This window comes from Hypomesus nipponensis, chromosome 17, assembly GCF_054491055.1.
Source record: "Hypomesus nipponensis isolate SF chromosome 17, ASM5449105v1, whole genome shotgun sequence".
Lineage (NCBI taxonomy): Eukaryota > Metazoa > Chordata > Actinopteri > Osmeriformes > Osmeridae > Hypomesus > Hypomesus nipponensis.
The window spans coordinates 5,761,217-5,782,054 of record NC_140377.1 but is presented as its reverse complement, the minus strand read 5'-3'; the positions used below and the strand labels follow the sequence as shown (position 1 = coordinate 5,782,054).

At 41.5% G+C, this 20,838-nt stretch overlaps 2 protein-coding genes across 2 annotated transcripts in view; both read right to left on the bottom strand.

Annotated features, from left to right (window-relative positions):
* Nucleotides 1-15,895, bottom strand: part of LOC146253166 (E3 ubiquitin-protein ligase rnf213-alpha-like) — a 28,877-nt gene extending 12,982 nt beyond the window's left edge. The window contains exons 1-28 of the mRNA XM_084677269.1: nucleotides 15,800-15,895; nucleotides 14,521-14,648; nucleotides 13,657-13,832; nucleotides 12,738-13,451; nucleotides 12,418-12,602; nucleotides 12,124-12,294; nucleotides 11,748-11,953; nucleotides 11,319-11,605; nucleotides 10,966-11,225; nucleotides 10,553-10,765; nucleotides 10,269-10,461; nucleotides 10,125-10,180; nucleotides 9,832-10,003; nucleotides 9,412-9,582; nucleotides 8,824-8,922; nucleotides 8,611-8,733; nucleotides 8,310-8,502; nucleotides 7,851-8,024; nucleotides 7,602-7,754; nucleotides 6,875-7,491; nucleotides 6,630-6,789; nucleotides 6,301-6,518; nucleotides 6,083-6,220; nucleotides 5,697-5,861; nucleotides 4,301-5,582; nucleotides 4,025-4,206; nucleotides 3,763-3,918; nucleotides 74-3,682 (exon numbers count right to left, since the gene is read on the bottom strand). Coding sequence (XP_084533395.1) covers nucleotides 74-3,682; nucleotides 3,763-3,918; nucleotides 4,025-4,206; nucleotides 4,301-5,582; nucleotides 5,697-5,861; nucleotides 6,083-6,220; nucleotides 6,301-6,518; nucleotides 6,630-6,789; nucleotides 6,875-7,491; nucleotides 7,602-7,754; nucleotides 7,851-8,024; nucleotides 8,310-8,502; nucleotides 8,611-8,733; nucleotides 8,824-8,922; nucleotides 9,412-9,582; nucleotides 9,832-10,003; nucleotides 10,125-10,180; nucleotides 10,269-10,461; nucleotides 10,553-10,765; nucleotides 10,966-11,225; nucleotides 11,319-11,605; nucleotides 11,748-11,953; nucleotides 12,124-12,294; nucleotides 12,418-12,602; nucleotides 12,738-13,451; nucleotides 13,657-13,832; nucleotides 14,521-14,623 — 10,176 coding nt within the window. The 5' untranslated portion in view covers nucleotides 14,624-14,648; nucleotides 15,800-15,895. The remainder of the gene's footprint in view (nucleotides 1-73; nucleotides 3,683-3,762; nucleotides 3,919-4,024; nucleotides 4,207-4,300; nucleotides 5,583-5,696; nucleotides 5,862-6,082; nucleotides 6,221-6,300; nucleotides 6,519-6,629; nucleotides 6,790-6,874; nucleotides 7,492-7,601; nucleotides 7,755-7,850; nucleotides 8,025-8,309; nucleotides 8,503-8,610; nucleotides 8,734-8,823; nucleotides 8,923-9,411; nucleotides 9,583-9,831; nucleotides 10,004-10,124; nucleotides 10,181-10,268; nucleotides 10,462-10,552; nucleotides 10,766-10,965; nucleotides 11,226-11,318; nucleotides 11,606-11,747; nucleotides 11,954-12,123; nucleotides 12,295-12,417; nucleotides 12,603-12,737; nucleotides 13,452-13,656; nucleotides 13,833-14,520; nucleotides 14,649-15,799) is intronic.
* Nucleotides 15,896-16,659: 764 nt separating this feature from the next.
* Nucleotides 16,660-20,623, bottom strand: LOC146253165 (B-cell receptor CD22-like). The gene is made up of 10 exons (XM_084678312.1): nucleotides 20,507-20,623; nucleotides 20,023-20,370; nucleotides 19,636-19,887; nucleotides 19,112-19,390; nucleotides 18,943-19,024; nucleotides 18,779-18,821; nucleotides 17,417-17,514; nucleotides 17,275-17,350; nucleotides 17,102-17,152; nucleotides 16,660-16,864 (listed from the first exon to the last, which is right to left on the bottom strand). Exons 1-9 carry the CDS (start codon nucleotides 20,559-20,561, stop codon nucleotides 17,135-17,137), a joined length of 1,251 nt encoding a protein of 416 aa, XP_084534438.1. The 5' UTR covers nucleotides 20,562-20,623; the 3' UTR covers nucleotides 16,660-16,864; nucleotides 17,102-17,134.
* Between the last annotated feature and the right edge of the window lie 215 nt (nucleotides 20,624-20,838).

Here is a 20,838-nt window from a genome sequence, read left to right as displayed (position 1 = left end):
AGCCAATCAAGATTAATGAGTGACGATGCTAATTAAATAATACTTGAATACTGTATAGACAAGAACAATTTACCTCTGTGAAAGAGGAAAGACACTGGTCGTCCTGTTGTATGTGGGAGACCATGAAGTCAGCCAAAGAACTATGCTTCTGCTCCTCAAAGTAAATTCTGGTCAAACCTTCGATTTCCACCTTGGAGAGACTTGTACAGTCTAGCCGCACAACAGAGTCAGGGGTGGCACAGTTGAGCATGATGAGTTTAGCCTCATCCAGCACTTTTCTTTGGGGATCTGAGTCGTGCATCTCTCCGTTCTCTCTGTCTGTGACTTGGAGGACCACGGAAGCACATGTGTCAGAATGGTAGCCTATGAAGACATCAGGAGGCTGATACTTGTGGGCCTGTGATGCCATGCTGTGTTGATTGTGAAGGGCAACAAACTGTCCCACCCATTTCTCCAGTTCTTCAACAATTCTTTTTTGCTCACTCTTGAGGACAGTGTTAATGTCCAAGTAGTGTTTCTCCAGCCTGTTGATGAGCGGGATTGGGAATTGCCTGTAGACCACTTCTTTTTCTTCAATGACAATGAGCCTGAAGTCTTTGTGCACTCTACATTTCACACGATGGGTTCCCAAGCCCAAATCCACATACTTCTGTCCACCCAGGCAGACATAGTATTGGTTCAGAGCATCGTAGAGGCTTTCATAAAGATTCTGCAAGTTCAGGAGCACAATGGTTCGACCGGTTTCCATGCAGATCTTTACTCGATTGATGTTTCTGCAAATCTGGGTGTACTCCTGGTCCTTGGGGAAGCTGGAACCAAAGATAATCTCAGGCTGGCAGGTCTCTGAGAAAAAGGTCTGCTGAAGAATCTGCAGAGCGGCATAGTTTTTTGTCAGAACCAGCAAATAGCGGCATTCTTCCTCCTGACCAATCGCTCTGATGTTTTCCCTCACCAGCTCAATAGCACTAATGCTCTCCAGATTTGGTTTGATCTGCAGCCTGTTGGAGAACACTGTGACAGCATCCACATCATCTCTGCCACTGAAGTTCCTCAGCACTGCCTCCACAATCTTCTCCGCACTTGGAGTCTGTTCTGTAGCCTTGGTGATGGCAAAAACCATCTTGATCAAGCTATAGTAGTCACGCAAGCCAAAGAAGCCTTTCCCCTGTTTACGGCAGATGGTTAGGTAGGCTCTAGCAAAGGGCTGAAAGAAATCTCTGACCTTTTCAAGGATCATTGTATCGGACGAGCATATGCCTTTAGCACTCTCGATCAGCTCCTTCTCATCGGGGTCACCACGGGACACAAAGATTCCTCTGTTCATCTTGGCAGGGTCCAATGCCCAGTTAGATATGCCGATGAATCCAACCTTTTTGTGGGGTAGGGGCTCATCATCAATGCATCCTTCTTCTAACAGAGGGTGGAGGGTTTTTAGTGGCATTTTGGGGGAATCCTCAGCCAGGCCAATTTCATCCAGCACCACCACAGAAATGTACTCTCTCAGATTCTTTCCCTCCTGGAAACGTCCGCATTGCTTGAACGTATTTATGATGCCTTCTGGTGTGGAGTGGGGGCTGCACTGGAAAGACACCAAGTGAATCTGTTTCAGTCTTTTGTAGAGTTCTGAGTGGGACGCTTGGCCTTGCATGGCATCAGCAACCAAGGTTTTAGACAGAGATTTTGAGCTTCCTGGTTTTCCGACCAAGAAGAGGGGGATTCTCAGCTCAATGCAGATCACCATCATGAAGACATTCTCCTTAAGAGCTTTGTTTCTTGCAATGGTTTCCCCCAAGGGCACTCCCCTCAGAAGGAGGTCCTGCATGAGGGAAATTTCCTGCATTACTTTCACCGGGGTGTAAGCTTCTGGAAGACACTTGCAGATTCGTTTTCGGTATTTCTCTTTGTATTCCAAGCAGGCATGATAGCACACTCCCACTGCCATCACCAGAGACCACAGGACTGGATCCCTTTCATGCAAGCCCTTTGGATTTCTCTCACCCCTCTCCGTGTTCTGGTTCTTCACAAACTTCTGAAGCTCTGCAAGTAGCATCTCATGGCTTTTGTAGAACCACACAAAAGCTTGCATGCAACGTTCCACATCCCTCAGGCTTACAAAGCTGCATTCATCTTTCCTTGTCCGCATGTATTTCTGCGAGGTGGACAGGACATCTGTTATCAGTGTAATGTAGTCTGGTTCAACCTTGTTGGTTGCAACCACCCTCTGGACAATTTGTTGGATGTACATCTTTTCAGTTTGATCATTGAGCTGACCAAAGTCCCACACCAGGGGGATCATGCTTGGTGGTAGCGACTGTACCCTGTACACCAACTGACGGAGCGGAATGGACCCCAGCTTTTCATCTGTTTCTTCAGCTCGAACTCTATATCCAAGGCCAGCTGATTCTAACCTCTGAATCATTTCATCTGTGTGCTTCCTGTAGGGGTTGCATGCAGCAACGATTTGCAAGCCGGAGTTGACATTCAAAAGTTCTCCTTCAACAGTTTTGTCACAGAGGACCTCCTTAATACTGCTGATGGCTTCTGTGGTGTTGGCCTCATCGAAGAAAAGAACAGAATTAAAGTTGTAGTGATCTAGGTTGATAGATGCAATGGCTTCTGCCTCTCTGACTTTGGTGTATATCATGTCGGAACTTGTTCCTCCATGCACTTTGACCAGTTTCAAGTTGTCAGTGGCCACTCCACACCTTCGCAGTTCACAGAGGAATTTTATGAGCCTTGTCTTTCCACATCCGGTCTCTCCCATGATTATGACAGGTATGCCACACCTGAATCGCATGTGGATTGCCAGCATCTTCAAGATGTTGTCGGTGGTGAGCTCATATGTTTCATCGGGATCGAGAGGCCACTGGATTCCCAGAACATTGCAGATGCGTTCAATTTTCTCTGCTCTGGGCAGTTGATCAAAGTCCATGTTGAAAGGGACTCTCTGTAGCTTTAGGCCTTCGTACAGCTCCTTTGTCATGACGTTTTTTTTGATTAACCGTTTCGTAGATGGATCAATGGCATCAACAAAGTTCTGGTCATTAGGTTGAAGGTGGAAACCAATAAAGGTCATGGATACATGGTCGTCATTAAAGAAGATGTATGGGTGTGGCTCTGACTCCCATCTCTTCCTAATCCGGAAGGGGGCCAAGTCTTCATCGGTCACCCCAGTGAGGTCCATCTGCTGCCTCCCAGGACTCTGGTCTGAAATGCTGGGTGATGGAGTGGCAAAGTCTTTGGCCATTAGAATCATGAAGTCCACCACAAAGGTCTTGAATCCCTGAAGAGTGTCGCCTGTGAAAGAGGCATCACAGAAAACAGACGTCTCACAGTCTCTTAGCTGGAGGTTTAAGAACCACGCAAAGTTCCTCAACTCAGCCCAAGATGGATCCATGATGCCACAGTGCATGAGGAGCATTTGCAGGCATTCTCCATGGGACCCCTCAACTCCTCCATACATGTAGGCATTGAGATCCACGTGATTATGGAATCGCGTCAGATACTGGTATGGCCTCTGAAAGGCTTCGCTTCTGAACTCTTGATGATCCATTAGAGGGTCCTCTGGCTTCACAGTGCAAATATCTTCGTGCATTCTCATTTCCATCTCCAAAACCTCTTTCGGAGGGCGGCACATTATGTTTGGGAACACATCCAGGAATGTGGTGTTTGCATTCTGACTCTGTGAAAACAGGGCAAAGATGAAGTCCTCAATCATCAAGACAAGTAAATGCCTTCAACAAAGTCTTTAAAAAAACATACCTTTCTTGAGACATTTCTAGGCAACTTTACAGTTGACCTTAGGATCTCAATTGCATAAAGCTGCTGACTGCTGCATTTCCACATTCGTCCCTCAGAATCCATTAAATAACGTAGGACCAGCAGTTTAAACAGAAACTGATTGAGGCCCTTCTGCACCTGTTGAATATTCATCCCCAACAATTAGGAATATCATGGAATTTATATATATAAAATTTATATATATAAAAAATAAAAATAAATAAACATTGTGCCTTGTATTTACCGATGTTGTGACATCAAAATGGAAGATGATCAGTTCTGCTTTCTGTGGTGTCTTGAGCAGAGAGTGGACAAGGATATTTTCATCAACCCTTGGATCAATCAAGCGGATACATTTCAGCAGTGAAGACGTCTTTGTGCTGGCCTTCAGTTTCTCGTACATCCTCTTGATGTAAAGTGATTTACCTTTATTGCAAAAATAGGGAAACAAACAAATGATTTTAAAGACAACTCATACCTTAATAGGAAATAAACAAATAACGAAAGGAATACCACTCACCAACCCCAGCTCTTTCAGATGACACAACTCCAACACACAGTCTATCTTTGAACACAGCAGCAGCACTGCATTCATCTGCTGGGACAGTGTAGTGTCTGGTGAGGTACTTCTGAATCTGAGCCAAGGGCTCCTGAGGTACCATGTGCAGTCTGTGTTTGCTGAAGGCGGAGGGAAGGTAGGCATGCTCTCCGTCTGAACTGCAGATCAACACGAGCCTGTAGTCCTTCCTGCTTTGCCCCTGTATTCGCTGGAAGAAGTTCTCAACTTTGGAGCTCACTTCGTAAGTCAGCTGATCCCCATACAGCAAGGTGTGGATCTTGTCTCCTCTGTAACCAGCAGTGAGGCAGCGCCGGAGAAAAAGTTCCACCTGTTCAAAAGGTGTAGATGAGCTGCACAAAAGGACCTCGTCATAAGTCGGCAATGGCTCGCATTCACTTCTCATGTAAATGGATATGCAAGATGTCAAGACATCTTCGTGCGGACAAACAATGAGGTTCGGGCTCCCTGTGGCAAGGCCATGCGGCATCTGTCTAAAGAGGATGCTTTCCTTCTTTTCTTCAGTGATTTCATCCTCAGTCTCATCTTCTTTGTTGGCCAGTATTTCCAGAAGTCTTCCTAGACTTCTGACATCCAGAGTGTCAGGGAGGAAGGTCTTCATGTCTTTCATGTACGCATTCCACATCAAATTCAGCTTCTGTGTGCCACTAGCTTGTTCAACAAGACTTGCCAAATTATCTGAGAGATCTAGCTCTTCTATCAATTCAGGTATTTGCTCCGCACCACAAGAGACATCCACAAAGGTCTGAAAGTCAATGTCCTTATTTTGCTCAGCTGGTTTGGTGAGCATTTCATACCGGAGTGCATGCCAAACATGCCTCAGATCTGAGGCATTGCAGTTGGGTTTCACAAAGGACAACATCATGATAACTTGGTCATCCAAGCCAGTCACTTTTTGCTGAGTGAGCTTACTGCACAGGTAGACAATCTGCTCAGCCGTGTAGTAATTAAGGTAGTAATGATCAGATCTCTGTTTATCTATGAAGTCTTCCCAGTATTTCAAACAAGTCTCCATTTTCTTGCACAGTTCAGGCAGTTGATCCACCATTCTTCCCTCCACCATAATGACACTGACAACACTGCCCAAATGGAAGTCCATAACAATCCCTGATTCTTCGCTGCCTGAGTTGCAGTTGATGTGGGCCTCCCAGTACCTGAACAGGGGATTTCCAGCTGTATATAGAGCAATGAATGCCACGGCTAATCTTTGAACACTAGCAAAGACCTAAAAGTAAAATGCAGAAAGTGCAATTGGCTGTCAATTACTAAAATCAATTTACAGTCATTACAGACAAATGATACATACAATATTCAAAGCAGGATGAGATGCTCAACATACCTCTGCAAATTGCTCTACCTCACACTGACCCTGGTCTCCCTTTCCAGACATGAGCATCAGTTTGTTCTGCAGCTCCTTCAGGTCCTCCAACGAGTAGGAACGCATTTCCCTGTCCTCGTCATGGTCCTCTGGGATCAGCAGCTTCACAGCTGTGTCCATGCTCAACTAGATTTGATCAAATCGAACAAAAATGCTGTGAAATCGCATTCTCAATAACGTGTAGTGTTGTGCTTATGTCAATCACAATCCGTGCATCAGCTGTTACCTTATAGCTAAGCTGATAGATAAACACAGAACCTAATCTCAAAGTCAAACCATTCTAGTGGAGGGACAACAATTTCTTAATGGTTTGGAAAGAGCATTCTGTTAATAGTGAAGCTGTTTACCTTCTTTACATTGTGTGCACTGATGACATAGATACCCTTGTTGTTGATGGATGATGCTAAAGAGAGAGAGGACAACTCTACAGAACCATGGCTTTCCTTAACAGTCTTCAACCACTCAAGGTGGCGAGCAGTGTCTTGCTGAAAAAAGATCAATGGCAAGTCAGTTTCGTATGCACCAAATTCAAAACTGTTTCCCCCATTTGAGACATTAATCTCACCAGCTTCTTAGGGAGGTGGGTGTCATTCTCCAATGCCCTCCAAAGCTTCTTCAGCATCTCTTTGAGGGCTAGGAAACCGGAGTCAGGCTTCAGTTCATAGAGCATTGAGGAGTAACCAAGGACAGCGTCATGGAAGCAGGCGACACGGTCCACATCTAGGTCATTCTCTCCAGCAGAGATGGAGGCCAAGTCGACAAACACTTTCAGCTCATTGATATCTGGAATGACAGAAGGTATGGAGGTGTTTTACATATGCATTCAACTGAAAAGATCAACTCTGTAGATGTATTCACATGATGACCCATGTTAAATACATGTAAGTGCTTTACCTTCAAGGGCATCTTTCACCCAGTTGACAAAGTTTCTCCGGAGACCAAGCTCCAGGAGACACAGTCTGCGAGGTTCTGTGATATCCACCAGAACCATTTTGGCCTGCATTAGGTCATTGTCGATACGATCCAGATGTTCCTTCTTGAAGTCAGCATGTGTCTTAGAAACAGTTGAACATCGTTAGGATGAGGAGCACAATAAATGCATTAGGAAAATGTTCATTGAATGGGCACAAGGTACTTACAACTTCTAACAAAGTCTGTAGAACCTGGAAGTCGCCTTGAAGGCCAAGGGTCTCCCGGACAACCATAATGACTTCAGCTGAAGCGACAGCAAGGTGAAGCTCATGGTACTGCTCAATCTGCTGGGCTCTTCTCTGGATCCACTGTTTGTCACTGGATTTGTCGATTTTGCACATGATTTCCAGCTCTTCTGCTAGCCCCTCATACTTTCCTTTGTAGGCTTTAAAGAGGGTATCGACCTCCCCAAGCCTAAGAGATCCATTCTTCAGACATTTGTAAATCTCTTCATACTTAGCAAAACAAGGCTGGAAAATGTTGTCGTATATCATATCTGGTGTCGCCATAATGTCAACCACTCCAGCTTCTTCAAGTTCACCATTTGCATTTCCACTAGCATATAATCTAGCCTCCTCCAGCCAGCACATTTTGAATATGAAGCTTTTTTCAAAAGTAAGAAGAACCTCTGCCATATTTTTTATGGTTTCATCAAGGTCAAAGAATGTGACCACACCAGACACTGGCGAGGACAGCTGTTCAAATGAATGAACTTCCATAAACTGGTCCAAGGTCATCAATTCGATGTCGGTGCTTTGCCTTTCTTCCAACTCTTCTAAATCAACTGCAACACAGATTTAACATTTTAACTAACTAGGAAAAAGGTCATGTGAGACCAAGAAATTATTTGAAACAGTGAGGGTTCGTTAATTTCTTAACTTTCCCTTCTCTCACCTGTGATGTGTTCCTCAAGTTTGCGGCTCATTGACAGCAGGATTTTCACGAGCTCCTTCTCGTGATACACAGCTTTAACCTCCTCCTGTCTCCACTGCAGCAGCCTGTTCATCGAGGTGCCATCTTTGTAACGCTCATTCTCAGAGAGACAGTCTGCATAAACATATGTATTATTAAAGCCATTTCATGTTCATATCAGTATCATTAACATGGATGACAATTGAATAACGACCCAACAGGTAGACATACCTATTTTTAGGAGCTCTGTGAAAGTATCCTTCTTCTTCAGAATGCAGTTAAGCAGGTTAATCTGGATGTTTCCTTGAATCAGCTGTTTGGAGATGGCCGTGAAGAAGGAAATTGCTACTGAAATTCTCTCTTTGGCCAGGTCAGAAAGATGCTCTACAAGCTTTTCATCAGCACCTAAAAAAACAGCATTTCATTTAGTGGAGGAAACTGCCCCTGATCAAAGGGAGTGATAACATTAACATTTAATCATTTTGCAGACACTCTTATCCAGAGCGACTTACAGTAAGTTCTCCCCGAGGCAAGTAGGGTGAAGTGCCTTGCCCAAGGACAAAACATCTTTTGACACAGCTGGGAATTGAACCAGCAACCTTCAGATTACTAGCCCAATTCCCCAAGCGCTCAGCCACCTGACTTCCTATAAACTACTACAGTCCAAGTCAATTGATCTTATGCATTTACCATGTAGCTGGAAGATGTTCTTGGCAGCAGTCCAGGACAGGAGGTGATGAAGGACCACCTCCTCTTCTTCCTGGTAACGCCCACGGCTATCTTTTGGCCAAGATTTCTCGATTATGGCAGAGATGAGTTTTCCAAATTTATAGTTCCCGTTCATGAAGTTTATCCTCTCAAACAGCTTGCCTTCAGACTTACTCTGTATAATTAGTGCAAAAACCATATCCACACAAAATAACATCTTTAGTACTCACATTCCAATGTGGTTGAGGAAACATGGGTCAAATGTTTATTAAGATTCCCATACCTGACACAGTGTAGTGACAGCTTCGAGGGCACACTTCTCAATACTCCTCGCTACATGTGGGTAAGATTTGTTCATCACCTCAAACTTTGAGACGTATACATCAATTTGATCCAGATGGGACTCCTAAAATATGTGTTCAGATGCTTTAGTTAGATATTTGATAAAGACCTGGGATACAATATTCTTATTCGAGTTTGTAAACCAAATTCATACCTGCTGAAGTTTACCCTCTAAATCCTTTGTGAAGGTTTGTCTCCATTCATTTGTGAAATCCTCATTCTTGAAGTTTAGAGAGAGGACGTTGTTCCACATCTATGACAAAAAAAAAAGAAAAATGCACAGATATGGCATTTCTTCATTGTATTGATACTTTTTGCTATTGTGACAATATGAAACTGTATTGTCTATATTGTCCATATATGCCTTATATATATCCTCCCTTAATCTGTGTGTTTTTTTTAATAAATTTGTATTATCAATTGGCAGGTTAAACTAGAATTATAACCATGTAACATATTGTCACATCATTCCCACAGTTATTGAAGAACAATATCCCCACGCACATCTTTGGTTAAACTACGGGTCCTGAGTCAACTAGGTCAAGTAAGAATTTACTACGCTAGTGCAGTACCCTAGCCTGTGATGCTGTGGTGATCAAAGATAATGGTTACTGTAGTTGATTCAGTGTTAATTTAAGTTTGTGCACATGGGTAAAACTGTACTCACAGTACTTTCACAGTATTTTATGAGACTCAAAGGATGACATAATAACACAATAATGTAGACACATCTTCATCTCACCTCTATTTCTGTTGAGGAGACTTGTACACTGAGGTACATGGAGGTCAGACCTCTTTTCAGCAGCTTCTCTCGAAAGGTTTGGTTGATCCAGGCTCTCATGATTCCCATTGCCACATCCAGCTGCTCCAGATTTTTAGTTTGTGTATGATCCTGCTCTTTTTCTTGAGTCACCTATAACAGAGTAAGCTTTTCATTTAGCACAGTCCTTATTCAAATATATACAAATATTTCTGAAAAGACAATCATTTTTTCGTTTCAAATCACATAGTAGTAAAGCAATAAAACTGCATGGACACTACATACTAACATAAACGCATAACAAACACAATAAATTGACCTCTTATCTAAACAGTAACATTGTCACACTGTCTACTTGGCCATATTTCCATGCAAATATTGGCCAACTTAATATTCACATACCTTTGTCTCAGATGACTGGGCAAAGTCTGAGACTAAGACTACAAGATTCATAAAAGCAACAGGGACATCTGAGAAGTTCTGTGTGTATGTAGACCGAACCCCTTTGCAGATCTTGTCCAGCAGTTTTACTGCAGTTGCCAGGCAGTCTCTCCCATAACTCTGATTGTGACAACTGCAAATACATCAAAAGTGAATATTTTCATTGTAATAAAACTGATAGAATACATACATACATACATGATTCATTTCAAATAAACATTTCTTTACATTATTTTATAGTTAATTTTACTGACCTGTATCTATGCTCAATGAGATTACTTTGAACATGTGAAAGTGCCTCGGAAACTTTCTGCAAGCCAGGGAAGAACGCAGAATGAATGATAACAGTTGTATTATGTTAAAAGCTTTAGAACAATTTCATCAAATGGACTTCATACTTCATTATTGCTGTAGGATATGTCCACAGGGGCCTTTAGAATGAAGATGTTAAGCATGTCCAAGAGATCAGAGTTGATGGCGATGCTACATGGTATCAGTTCATCTAAGGTCATCAAAAACATCCAGGACCGAACCACCAGTCTGTCCACCTCCACCATGTGGCTATAGTTCTTCATGAGATTCAACAATGCTCTACAACAGAGGACAAGTAAATCATAATAATGATACGGCATAGGATAATGGACCAGGTTATCTTTTAGTGTATAATATTAGACAGACTTACTTCCTGTCTTGACTGTTTAGTGTCACTGTGGTCATTTTGATGCCCTGCAGGCCTGCCCAAGAATGTTCATATCTGGGTGTTGTGGTGAGAGAGACTGGCTGGAAGGGTTTGGAGGTGCCCTTCAGAAGGTGGAGAAGGGGAATGAGCAGAATCCACCGGTGCATTCCTAATTCTTTCACATGGTTGATAAGAATCAACAATGTGTCTGTCACACTGGTTTGGAGAAATATAGAAATCATCAGAGGGTCACACACAATTTGCCTTCCAAATAAGCCAACAAACTGCCAATATTGGTTTACTGGTTTCTTCTAGGTGTAGAGTTCAGTTACTGCTACCATTTGGGTCAGCCTATCTCAGTATGTAGAATACTTTCAGTCAAAACATTTTACATTCTAGTAACAAATACTACCCACCTTTTGAGTTCTGAGACAGATTGTGCAAAGTCTGTCCAGTACTGCAAGAATTCCTCTTTTGGAAATTTAGGCAGACAGAGGGCTGTGCAGAGACGAGAGAGTTCTCCGTTGTCCATTCTGAGGGCATACTTTTTCCACACATACAGCATTATCAATGCCGCTCTCAGTGGATCCTTAACGTAGTCACTATTAAGGTCCCCTTCTGTCTGCAGTTGAGGAATCACACTCTTCAACATGAACTGTTTCAGCAGCTTTTTGACCTGTGAAAGGAGGAAACAGTCCTTTTTTGAACTGGTTCAATGGTGCTTATCTTTCAAAGCAGTTGGTAGAACTGTCATTCAAATCACACTTACGTCGTTTTCACTGTAGTCCAATGATTGCCATTTCCTGTGTGTATCTTCATACACATAGGGGTTTCCATAGATCTCATAAAACTGATTCAGTTGTATGATGAAACTCCTGAGATTGATGTCACTCCAACTCCTAAGAAGATCAAATATCGTCTCGAGCATTATGTTCCCTGCGATTTCCCTGCCCTCTATGACACTTTTCCTTTGATCAGACCATAAAGCTTTGATGCGTTTTATCACACCCGTGGGTGGCTCTACGCAGATGATGTCATCATACTGATGCCAGTCCCCTGAAATCAAAACACACCAGTTTAACATAAAATACATTCTAACACTGATATTCACAAGATGTTAAATTAAGAGAAATACACCTAGGGCATGTAATAAAGACTGATTTGGTTTTGTGAAGCTGCGGTATAGAATTGAACCCACCTTCTGCATTGAGCAGATGGGACTTCACAAAAAGACACCTATTCGTAGTCACGTTTGAAGAATCCGGTTTGTAGATATACTCAAACTCGTATATTTTTTTTTTGCTCTTGTAGATGACATATTTGTATGGTATAGACACAGCTCCTGCTTTCTCTTTTGTTGTGACATGGGTGCCTTCCACTAAGAATCCATGCACTCCAAGGTCCCTGTATACGAGTAAACCAGTCTCACAAAAATGTATGTTGCATATCAATTTGTACATTAAATACAATTTCTATACAAAATATATCACATGGTGGTGTATTGAAGATGTATACTAACTGTATGACTGACCTAATCTATTTTGAACACTGTAAAGACACCAAGCATCACCTACCTAGTCACAGTGAGCTCAGCAGTGTTTTCGTCCCATTTCCCAATGCGCCCCCCAGCCCTGATGAATATGCGGTCCTCCTCTGGGTTAAACTTGAAATCCTTTGATAGGACTGCATGGAAATAAATGGTGAGTCTGTCACAGGCAGGTATCTGCTTCTTCCCTGATGTTATCCTGAAATGGGATAAAGCAAAGGACAAATAAGATAGATGCTGTATAAAGAGAATTGCCACTGGTATTGCTATCCAAAACAAGAACTTCTGACAAACCAAATCAGTTGGCAAAGGATGAGGATACCTTTTAGGTGGTGGAGGATCCTGAGTCTTGCTGTCAGACTCTTTGCTTGACTTGTCTGTCTGGTTCGTCTTGGTGTCTGGACTCTGTGTTGCTGTGGAGGCGTCTCCTTTCCCTTGGCCAGACTGCTGGACCTCCATGTCCTCCACCTTCCGATGTGGGTCAACACTGGAACCTTTGTTCACCGTCTAATGCATAAATGTCACAGCCCACTATAAGCCACCCCAATAAACACCCTAAATAATAACTACATCTCTCTTAACCCAATTGTAATTGTAAAGGTAAGCTGGTTTTTTCTCCAAAAAGCCGGGTCACATAATTACCTCTGGTTTGTTTTGTGTCCCAAAAACCATCTGCCCTTGGGCAGCAGGGCTTTGCCTCTGTTGCTGCTCTTTTGCATCTGCTTTCCCTTTCTGTTTGCCCTGCTTACTCTGGTTGGCATTCTGGCCTGCGTTCGCAGTTTGGTCCTCGTTCGTTTTCTTGGAGTTGGCAGCGTCTTTCTTGTTCTTTGTGCTATTGGTCGCCGGCTTGGGACCCGTCTCGTTGGAGATCTTACTGACTTCGACTGAGCCTGACTGTGGAGTGTTAGTGGAGGACGTGCCCTCAGACTCTGGGAGAGAGGTAGTAGTGCCTGTCGGAGTTGATTCGGATGTGTCCTTTACAAGTGATGAAGGTGCATCGCCCTCTCCTTTATGCTGGACCCCTGGCTCTGTAGCAGACGTGCTCTCTGCACTGCCTTCTGAAAGGGTGCTACCTTGAAGGCTGTGATTGTCAGGTGGGCTCTCTGATGGTCTGGTGTTATTGGGTGCTCCCATTGCACTTGCTTGCTTATGAGCCGGGGGGTCCGGAGTGACAGGAAGTGGGTCTGGAGTGTCGTTCATTACACTGACTGAGCTGTCGCTATCAGATGAGTCTGCTGCTCCCTCACTCTTCATCGCTAGGGAGATGTCGGAAAGGTCAGAGGTTATCTGATCGGATGCAAACGACGAAGTGTCTTCTTTCCCATCTTTCTTCTTTTTTTTCTTCTTTTTTTTCCGCTTTTGGACACAACAACAACAACTGATATTCATTCTCTCTTATGAGAGTCCTGGTATTTACATGACCATCAAAGGTATAACTGGTTGAGCAACATAGTTGTATTACAAATTACGTTTTCTAACACATCTGAAATAGGATACCGCTTAACTGTACTAACTAAACCAATGAAATGATCATTATTATGATGGCATGGCTGATATGCACCTTTGTCTTAGGGTTGGAGTTGATGTCTTCGTTAGGCCTTTTGGGGGATCTGTTATCTTGATTGTCCAGGGATGAAGACTCATTCTGCGAGACTGCATTCCGAGCCCCTTCATTCAAAGATTGCTCTGAAGCATTTGGAACAAGGCCAGCATCTGGGACAGGGTCAGCATCTTTATCTGGAATGAGGAGCACAAATAAATGCCACTTCAAATCGTATGTATGCTTAAATTAACGTATTTATTACATATGTAAGGTGCAGGTGTCTGATACACTCAATTTGAGTATCTCAGAAGACTGGACCATGAATATAGGAAATCAAGGGAGTTAAATAGTATCACAATATGGGAGCCTACGAGACGATTAGCATAGCCTTCGCAAGCACAGAAATAGAACACTGCATGCTAGATAGCATTTGTTTAGGTCTTTAGATAGGGCTCCTAGAAATGACCTCAAAGGTGCATGGCATTTGGTAATATTGTGACCGTCTGGCTATGCAGGCATAAGAAAACAACATAATGACAGTTTATCCATGATACAAGAAACATAATTAATATATATTAGTAGATATTAATAGATAATAGGCATATTTATCTCCTGGATATAACCAAGGGTTGTGTGCTCCTTAGCTTACTATAGCAGAGTATAGATCAAACATTGTTTATTACATTCAGAGCATTCCAAACAGTATAAAAGTAATTAAGTAATCATCTTTATTATTATTATTATTATTATTGTTAACTGATCTGTGGTTTAAGGACAGACCTCTTCAATGGTAACACAACAATAGGTTGACATACTCCAAATGACATTCATCAAACACACTATTCAAATATGGTCATTTTGAGAGAAAAATGCAAAACTGACCAGGTGCCTGGATTGAAGGTTGTGCAGATAGCTTGAAGCCACACTCACTGCAGAACTTGGCTGTCTTTTCGAATGCAATATGGCCACAGCTGGAGCACTTCATCGTGATGTTTCAGCAGTCAATGTATCTGCATTTGACACAAGCAATTGAACATTTCCCTGAAACATTCCCTTTCACTTTTGATTCAGTGTAATGAGGGAAACGTCCACTGTTAGCCAAGCCCTCTTTTGAGGGAGATAGTGCTCAGAGACAGTCATAAAATGTCCTCCGGGTATAAGCACATCATGAGTGAACCATAAATTGCTGAAATGTAGCCAATGCAAGAATTGAAACCAAAGATACACCCAAGCATGTAAGAATTATACAATATACAACAACAGAATCAATACTCTCAAAACTAAAACTTCCTCCTTGAGTCTATGCCCGGCCCTCCCACCGTTTGTCTGTCCAATGGCAAACGAATACTCGATCGTTTATCCAATCGCATTCCCAGCTTCAACAAAAATAAGGTCCGTGAATCAACTACAGCACGAAAATAATTTCCTTAAAACAATATCCCTGAGCTGAGGTTGTAGCAGAGGATTTGTATACATGTTTTATACACTGGCATGAAATCCTCGGTTTGTTCTGCTCGATAGTAATGTAAATTTATAAACGTGTCACGCGCTTGAAATGTTGACCGCTCCTCCAAACACATATGGCCCATGCGTCGTTCAAAGAAGATGTGCGCACTTCACATGACTAAATATTGTACATAGTTGAATGGAATATACTTTGTTAGATAAATCATGACACATATCACAACGAACCAGAAGGCCTACATTTAGCTCCACAAAGCTAAATAATGGGCTAACATCCCCAAATGTCAAGAACAGTGGCTACGTTCCTGCCTAGCTATACACACACTGCTAACCACCTGCCTGTCATGAATTCAATGTCTTTCGATTTCCAGTTTACTAAAGGATAGCTAGCAATGTATTTCACCAACTGAAGGTACGCTGACTATCAGTTCCCTATCGTCGCTTTCTAACTGGAGAGTTACTGTATAGCTCTCTATAATCCGCTCTGGTCACTGTCAAATTCGGCGCAGCAGATGAACTAGGCTAGCCTAGTAGCTATTAGTTTTTATTAAACGAGCTGTTGTTTCCCTTCCAAGTGGTAAGGTAATCACCAGACTACGTCTAGTGGTATTAAGCTAGCAGGCTTGCTATCTGTTCTCCGTTACATAATATTGCACAGTGTTTTATATTAAATATAACATTGCGCAGACATACTCACAGACACTGCAGTTTACGGAAATCCTTGAAACCGTGGCATGACACCTCTTCAGTGACTGTGTTGAACTTTGAAGATACCTGGAAAACTACTCTTGGGCTGGGCCGCAGTCTTAAGTTTCAACAAGCTATAACATAGGTTTCGTTTTTAGTTTTCTCTTTATAAAAGTGGGCGTGAACGACCCGTCATCCAGACCATGCCATCGGTGCGTGCATCCTAAAAGTTATAGCATTGCATTCCACTTGATTGAAAAGTACGACTTTGTGAGATCTAGAAACGAGTGAGCAAAGAGAAGGAATTGTATATGGTCATGTGTATAATTAAAAGTTTGGCGTGATTTCCATGCCTGAAAACATCACTGCTGGTGATATTTTCTGATTGGCATTTATAACTCGAGACAATTATCATGTCAGTATGCCTGCGCCTTGTCCATTAAATGTATAAAGCGGGACAAGCTATCCCTTACTTTTCGGCGTGAGAAATGGTTAAACTGCGTGAGAAACACAAGGTGTTGCATGAGAATTGGCTGAAATGCCTGAGAAAGCCCTGATTATGAGCCTTGACGATAGCTTGCAGACTCAGTCAAAGGGAATTGTCAGACATGACCATCAGGATGCTATGCTCCCAAACCATCACTAGAGGGCGGCACTACTGAGGCTAGCGCTCCAGGGGAAAAGCACAGTCAGCAGTTCTGGGAAGTGCTACAGGGTTATGGGCAGGAAAAAGGGGTTCTGGTGTTGATGGTGGAACTGGGTGAAAAGTTTACTGTGTAATGGTTTGGTTTCTATTGTAGAGAGATTGCTGTGTGGGCGGTCACATTAGTTATGTGTTAGGATGGTAGGTAGTTGATAGCAACAACTCACTGGACAATCAAATTTGTTTATTTTCAGTTCAATATTAAACCATCTCAAGCCAGCTTTAGAACGTTTGGTATAATACATAATGCAATTGATATTGAAAAGAGCAACACATGGTAGCACTGTTATTTGTCAATTGTACTTTCTCTGAACACATCCACGCTTGTTGTTCAGCTCCAGGTGTTTGTCACTGGCTCATCACCGACCACTACTGGAGATAAGAAACATTGAAAATTGGTCAAACAGTAGACCCAACTCCATTTTGAGCCATTACCAAATCAAAAACACCAAAACGAAGACTAACCGCATAAGTATTAAACAACATTCTAAACATTTTCCATTTAGACAAAAACAATTTTTTTTAGTTCTGTCATGCTGGAAAGGTCTACAACAGTCGGAGGTTTTGGACCTGAGAGCAGGCCCTGTATAATGTGTTGGAAAGGGTTACCTGAACACAGTACTGTAGATGGATGCACTTTTCCTACTTTTCAGAGTGATCCTGAATCAAAATAAAACACAATACAGGGGTTGATAATATTATTGTTATTAATTGTTCAACTGAGAGCAAGCTTGAATCTTCATCTAATTGCAGTCATCTTAATACATATCAGACAGGGGAACCTCAGCAGGGCTTGAACTGAAGTTGAGTTGTTCCACAGAGCTGTATATCGTAGGGTGTTCCTCACTGTGCAGCAGACTAACGAGAGATGAACAACGAAATTTGATTAAAAGAGGGTAATCATGTCATATATCCATTAATCACTTTTCTGGTTTTGTGGTCAGGTACACTGTTGTGTAGATGATTTGGTTTGGGTCCTCCTCGCTCTCCTCAACAGGGCTCTCAGCGTGCATATGTCTGATCTATGTAGAGTCATATGGAAAGACCACATTCTGTATGGTAGGCAAAATGAGTAAAAGCAGTACAACCGACAAAGCTATGCAAAAATGTAGTACATCCTTCTCATCCAAAAAATGTAAAATCAATGTTTATTTCCTTTCTCAGGCAGTTAATAGCCTTGACCTCATTATAACAACCAAACAGATAGACATATAATTTAAAAAAAATCAATGCTTCAAGGTTCTGCAGTTGCAGTTTTCCGCTTGTTTTGTCACAAGTGCTTTCATGTATCACCCTAGCTTTGGTTTAATGAGTCTGTTGACTATCTAGTGCTAGAATGAGCACATACAGCTTCTGTGCATGCCCAAATTGTACATTTTAGGAGGATTTTTTTTAAATAGCATTTTAGAATCATTTTTTTATTTTTATAAGTTAGGTCAAGTTTAGTTTAGGTGACATGTATGTTTTTATTATTTTAGCTGTTATGTATTCTACTTTTGTGTATGTGTCTGTATCTGTTCATATGGGCCAGATGCCTGATTTAAATTGAAATATATATTATTATTTTTTCTTTTATATTATCAGTTTTATCACTTCAAAGTCATGCTTCCAAACTATTTGTGCAAGTAGACGGTATTATAGTATTATATTGTATAAGTTCTTCCGTACACAAGTAGACAAGGGTATGCGAGGGGGTTTTCAAGGGTAGTTGGATGTCATGTTATCAAACCAATATCAATGTGAACATGTATTTACCCCTTGACAATCCCCTTTGTGTATACCCTTTTCCACTGTAAAGCCAATAAACTGCAATACCATAGCTTCACATCCCTAGATGAATAGCTACAATGTCAATTAGTATTATTTTCTGTTCATATAAAAGTGACATAATTGTCACTTAAAAAAAACTTATTATGAAAGTTACTACTAAATAGGAGTCTGGTGGCTGAGTGGTTAGGGAATCGGGCTAGTAATCAGAAGGTTGGATTTGCTGGAGGTTCGATTCCTGGCCTAGCAAAATGAGGTTGTGTCTTTGGGCAAGGCACTTCATCCTATTTGTCTCGGGGAATGTCCCTGTACTTACTGCAAGTCGCTCTGGATAAGGGCGTCTGCTAAATGACTAAATGTAATGTAAATACATTTTGTAGTAACTTATGCCTAGACTAATGTTCCACCTGAAGGATCATAACAATAACCGAAGCATGTAGATCACCAGGTCTGCGCTATATTTGTGACTACAGTATAGTCTAAAACTGGGTGATTAAAATGTGAATGTAGTTTGGACACCTCAGTACTCTCTTCTGTGTCAGGAGTTGACCATATCTTCCTTCTGAGGAGACAAACCAAAAATATTTAGCAATTATATCTTGAAAGTAAACAAGAAAAAAAATGTCTAACCGTAATTGTGTGTTGCATGTGACTTGACAATTAAGGTCATACAGTATACTTACCTTTTCATATAAAGAATGATCATAACCAGTGTGACAGTCAGTAGCATGTACGTAACAATAATCCATATGAGTTTGAGGTCCTCTGCAAAACATTTTAAAATTTGCAGTTTAGGGTCTTTGTACAGTTTAGAGTTTTCTTGTATGTGAAGTGACAGTTTGCAAAACGTACCGTGAATGTCTTTTACTTCCAGAGTTACTATTGATGAATTCCGACTCCCATGTTTGTTGTCAACTACACAGTAGTATTGTCCACTAGAATAAGACTGAACATCCCGAAAATAAAGCTGAAAGTGAGATGTGAGTTTGTGGTGAACGCTGCCATCTATTACAAACCAAGCATATCTCTGGACTGGTGGGTTTGCTTCACTGCTGCAGGTCAGGGTAACATCATTACCCTTCTCTACCTCTGAACACGGACTGATTGACACTGACATGTTTTTTGGCCCATCTGAAAAATATCCCAGTCAGTAGATATTATTTTAAATATTAAAGTCACAAATATAAATTCCAGTATTTCATTTTAAGATTTTAGGATAATTAATGATTAGAACGTTGTCAACTTGTTTTAGAGCAAAGTGAAAATTGTTATGGTATTAATAATAATATATAATATTATACTGTACACCTTTCAAATATCTGTGTGTATGGTTTTGCATTAGATTAAGATTTATAAACCTTCAGTAAGCTACTCACATTCAACATTGACACGGAAGACTTCTGAAAGTGTTCGACTGCTATTATAGTTCAGAATACAAGCATAGCTTCCAGAGTCTTGAAGGGATATATTATTAATGTACAGTTTTGATCTTTTGTAGAAGGGTACTCCATTCTTTAACCACTCAATAGATGATCTGTGCGGACCATCATAGATGTTCTTACAGGTCATGTTTACAAAATCTCCTTCTATTATTGTCCCATTTCTGGGTGTTGTGACAGAAATTAAATCTGAAAAATAGAAAACACATTGAGTTTGATTGAAAGTCTTTAGAATATAACACATCAAAATGTATAAAAATGTATTAATACAAAATACTTTGACAGGCTTAAACTATTTTACAGAAAGCATATTAAAAGACTTACCAACCACTTTCAGTGTGGAGCCAACTACACCAGTCCATTGGTTGTTGTCAGTCTCAAATCTGAATTTATATATCCCAGAATCTCTATGTTCTAGTTGGGTTATTTGAAATGAACAATTGTTAACTCTATTGCCAAGGTAAACAAATTTGGTGGAGTTTTTCCTAAAACTACTATCATATACACTTTGTATAGTGGGATGTGAAACGTTGTGACCCCACAACACCCTTTCCACTCTTTGTTTCTCAGGATAGGAAAATAAACAAGGGATGACAACGGAACAACCTTTAACAGCATAAATTGGTTCAGGCTGATATTCCACATTCCACTCAGGCAAGGTACACACAACACCTGAAACAACATATCCATTAACGTGGTCATTAGGTAGCATCCAATCCAATTCCCAAAGCTATTCACAAGCTCACCACATCTGCATTAAGATTTCTAGGCTTTCATCTTATCTAATTAATTAGTTAGGTTTTCTTACCAGATAAAAAGAGAAGGGCCAGTGACCAATGGTGTTGTGTGTGTCCAAAGCACATCTCTGAAGTCACAACAGCACGCTTCTGGGACCGAAAACTCACAGAAGCACAAAGTGGTAGATAAAATGAGAACCTCTGTTTAGCTTCATACCCCCAGAGAAACAGACACCAGTCTGTGGTCTCCTGATGACATAGGTTTGTCACCTAATCAGGTCACTGTCACCACAGACTGAACATAGAGCCTCAAAGCTTTCTCTCTCAGAGCAAAGAAACCGAGCATGGTAGGAATCTATGTGACCCACTTTACACCCACTCTACCAACTAAGCACACGTACAT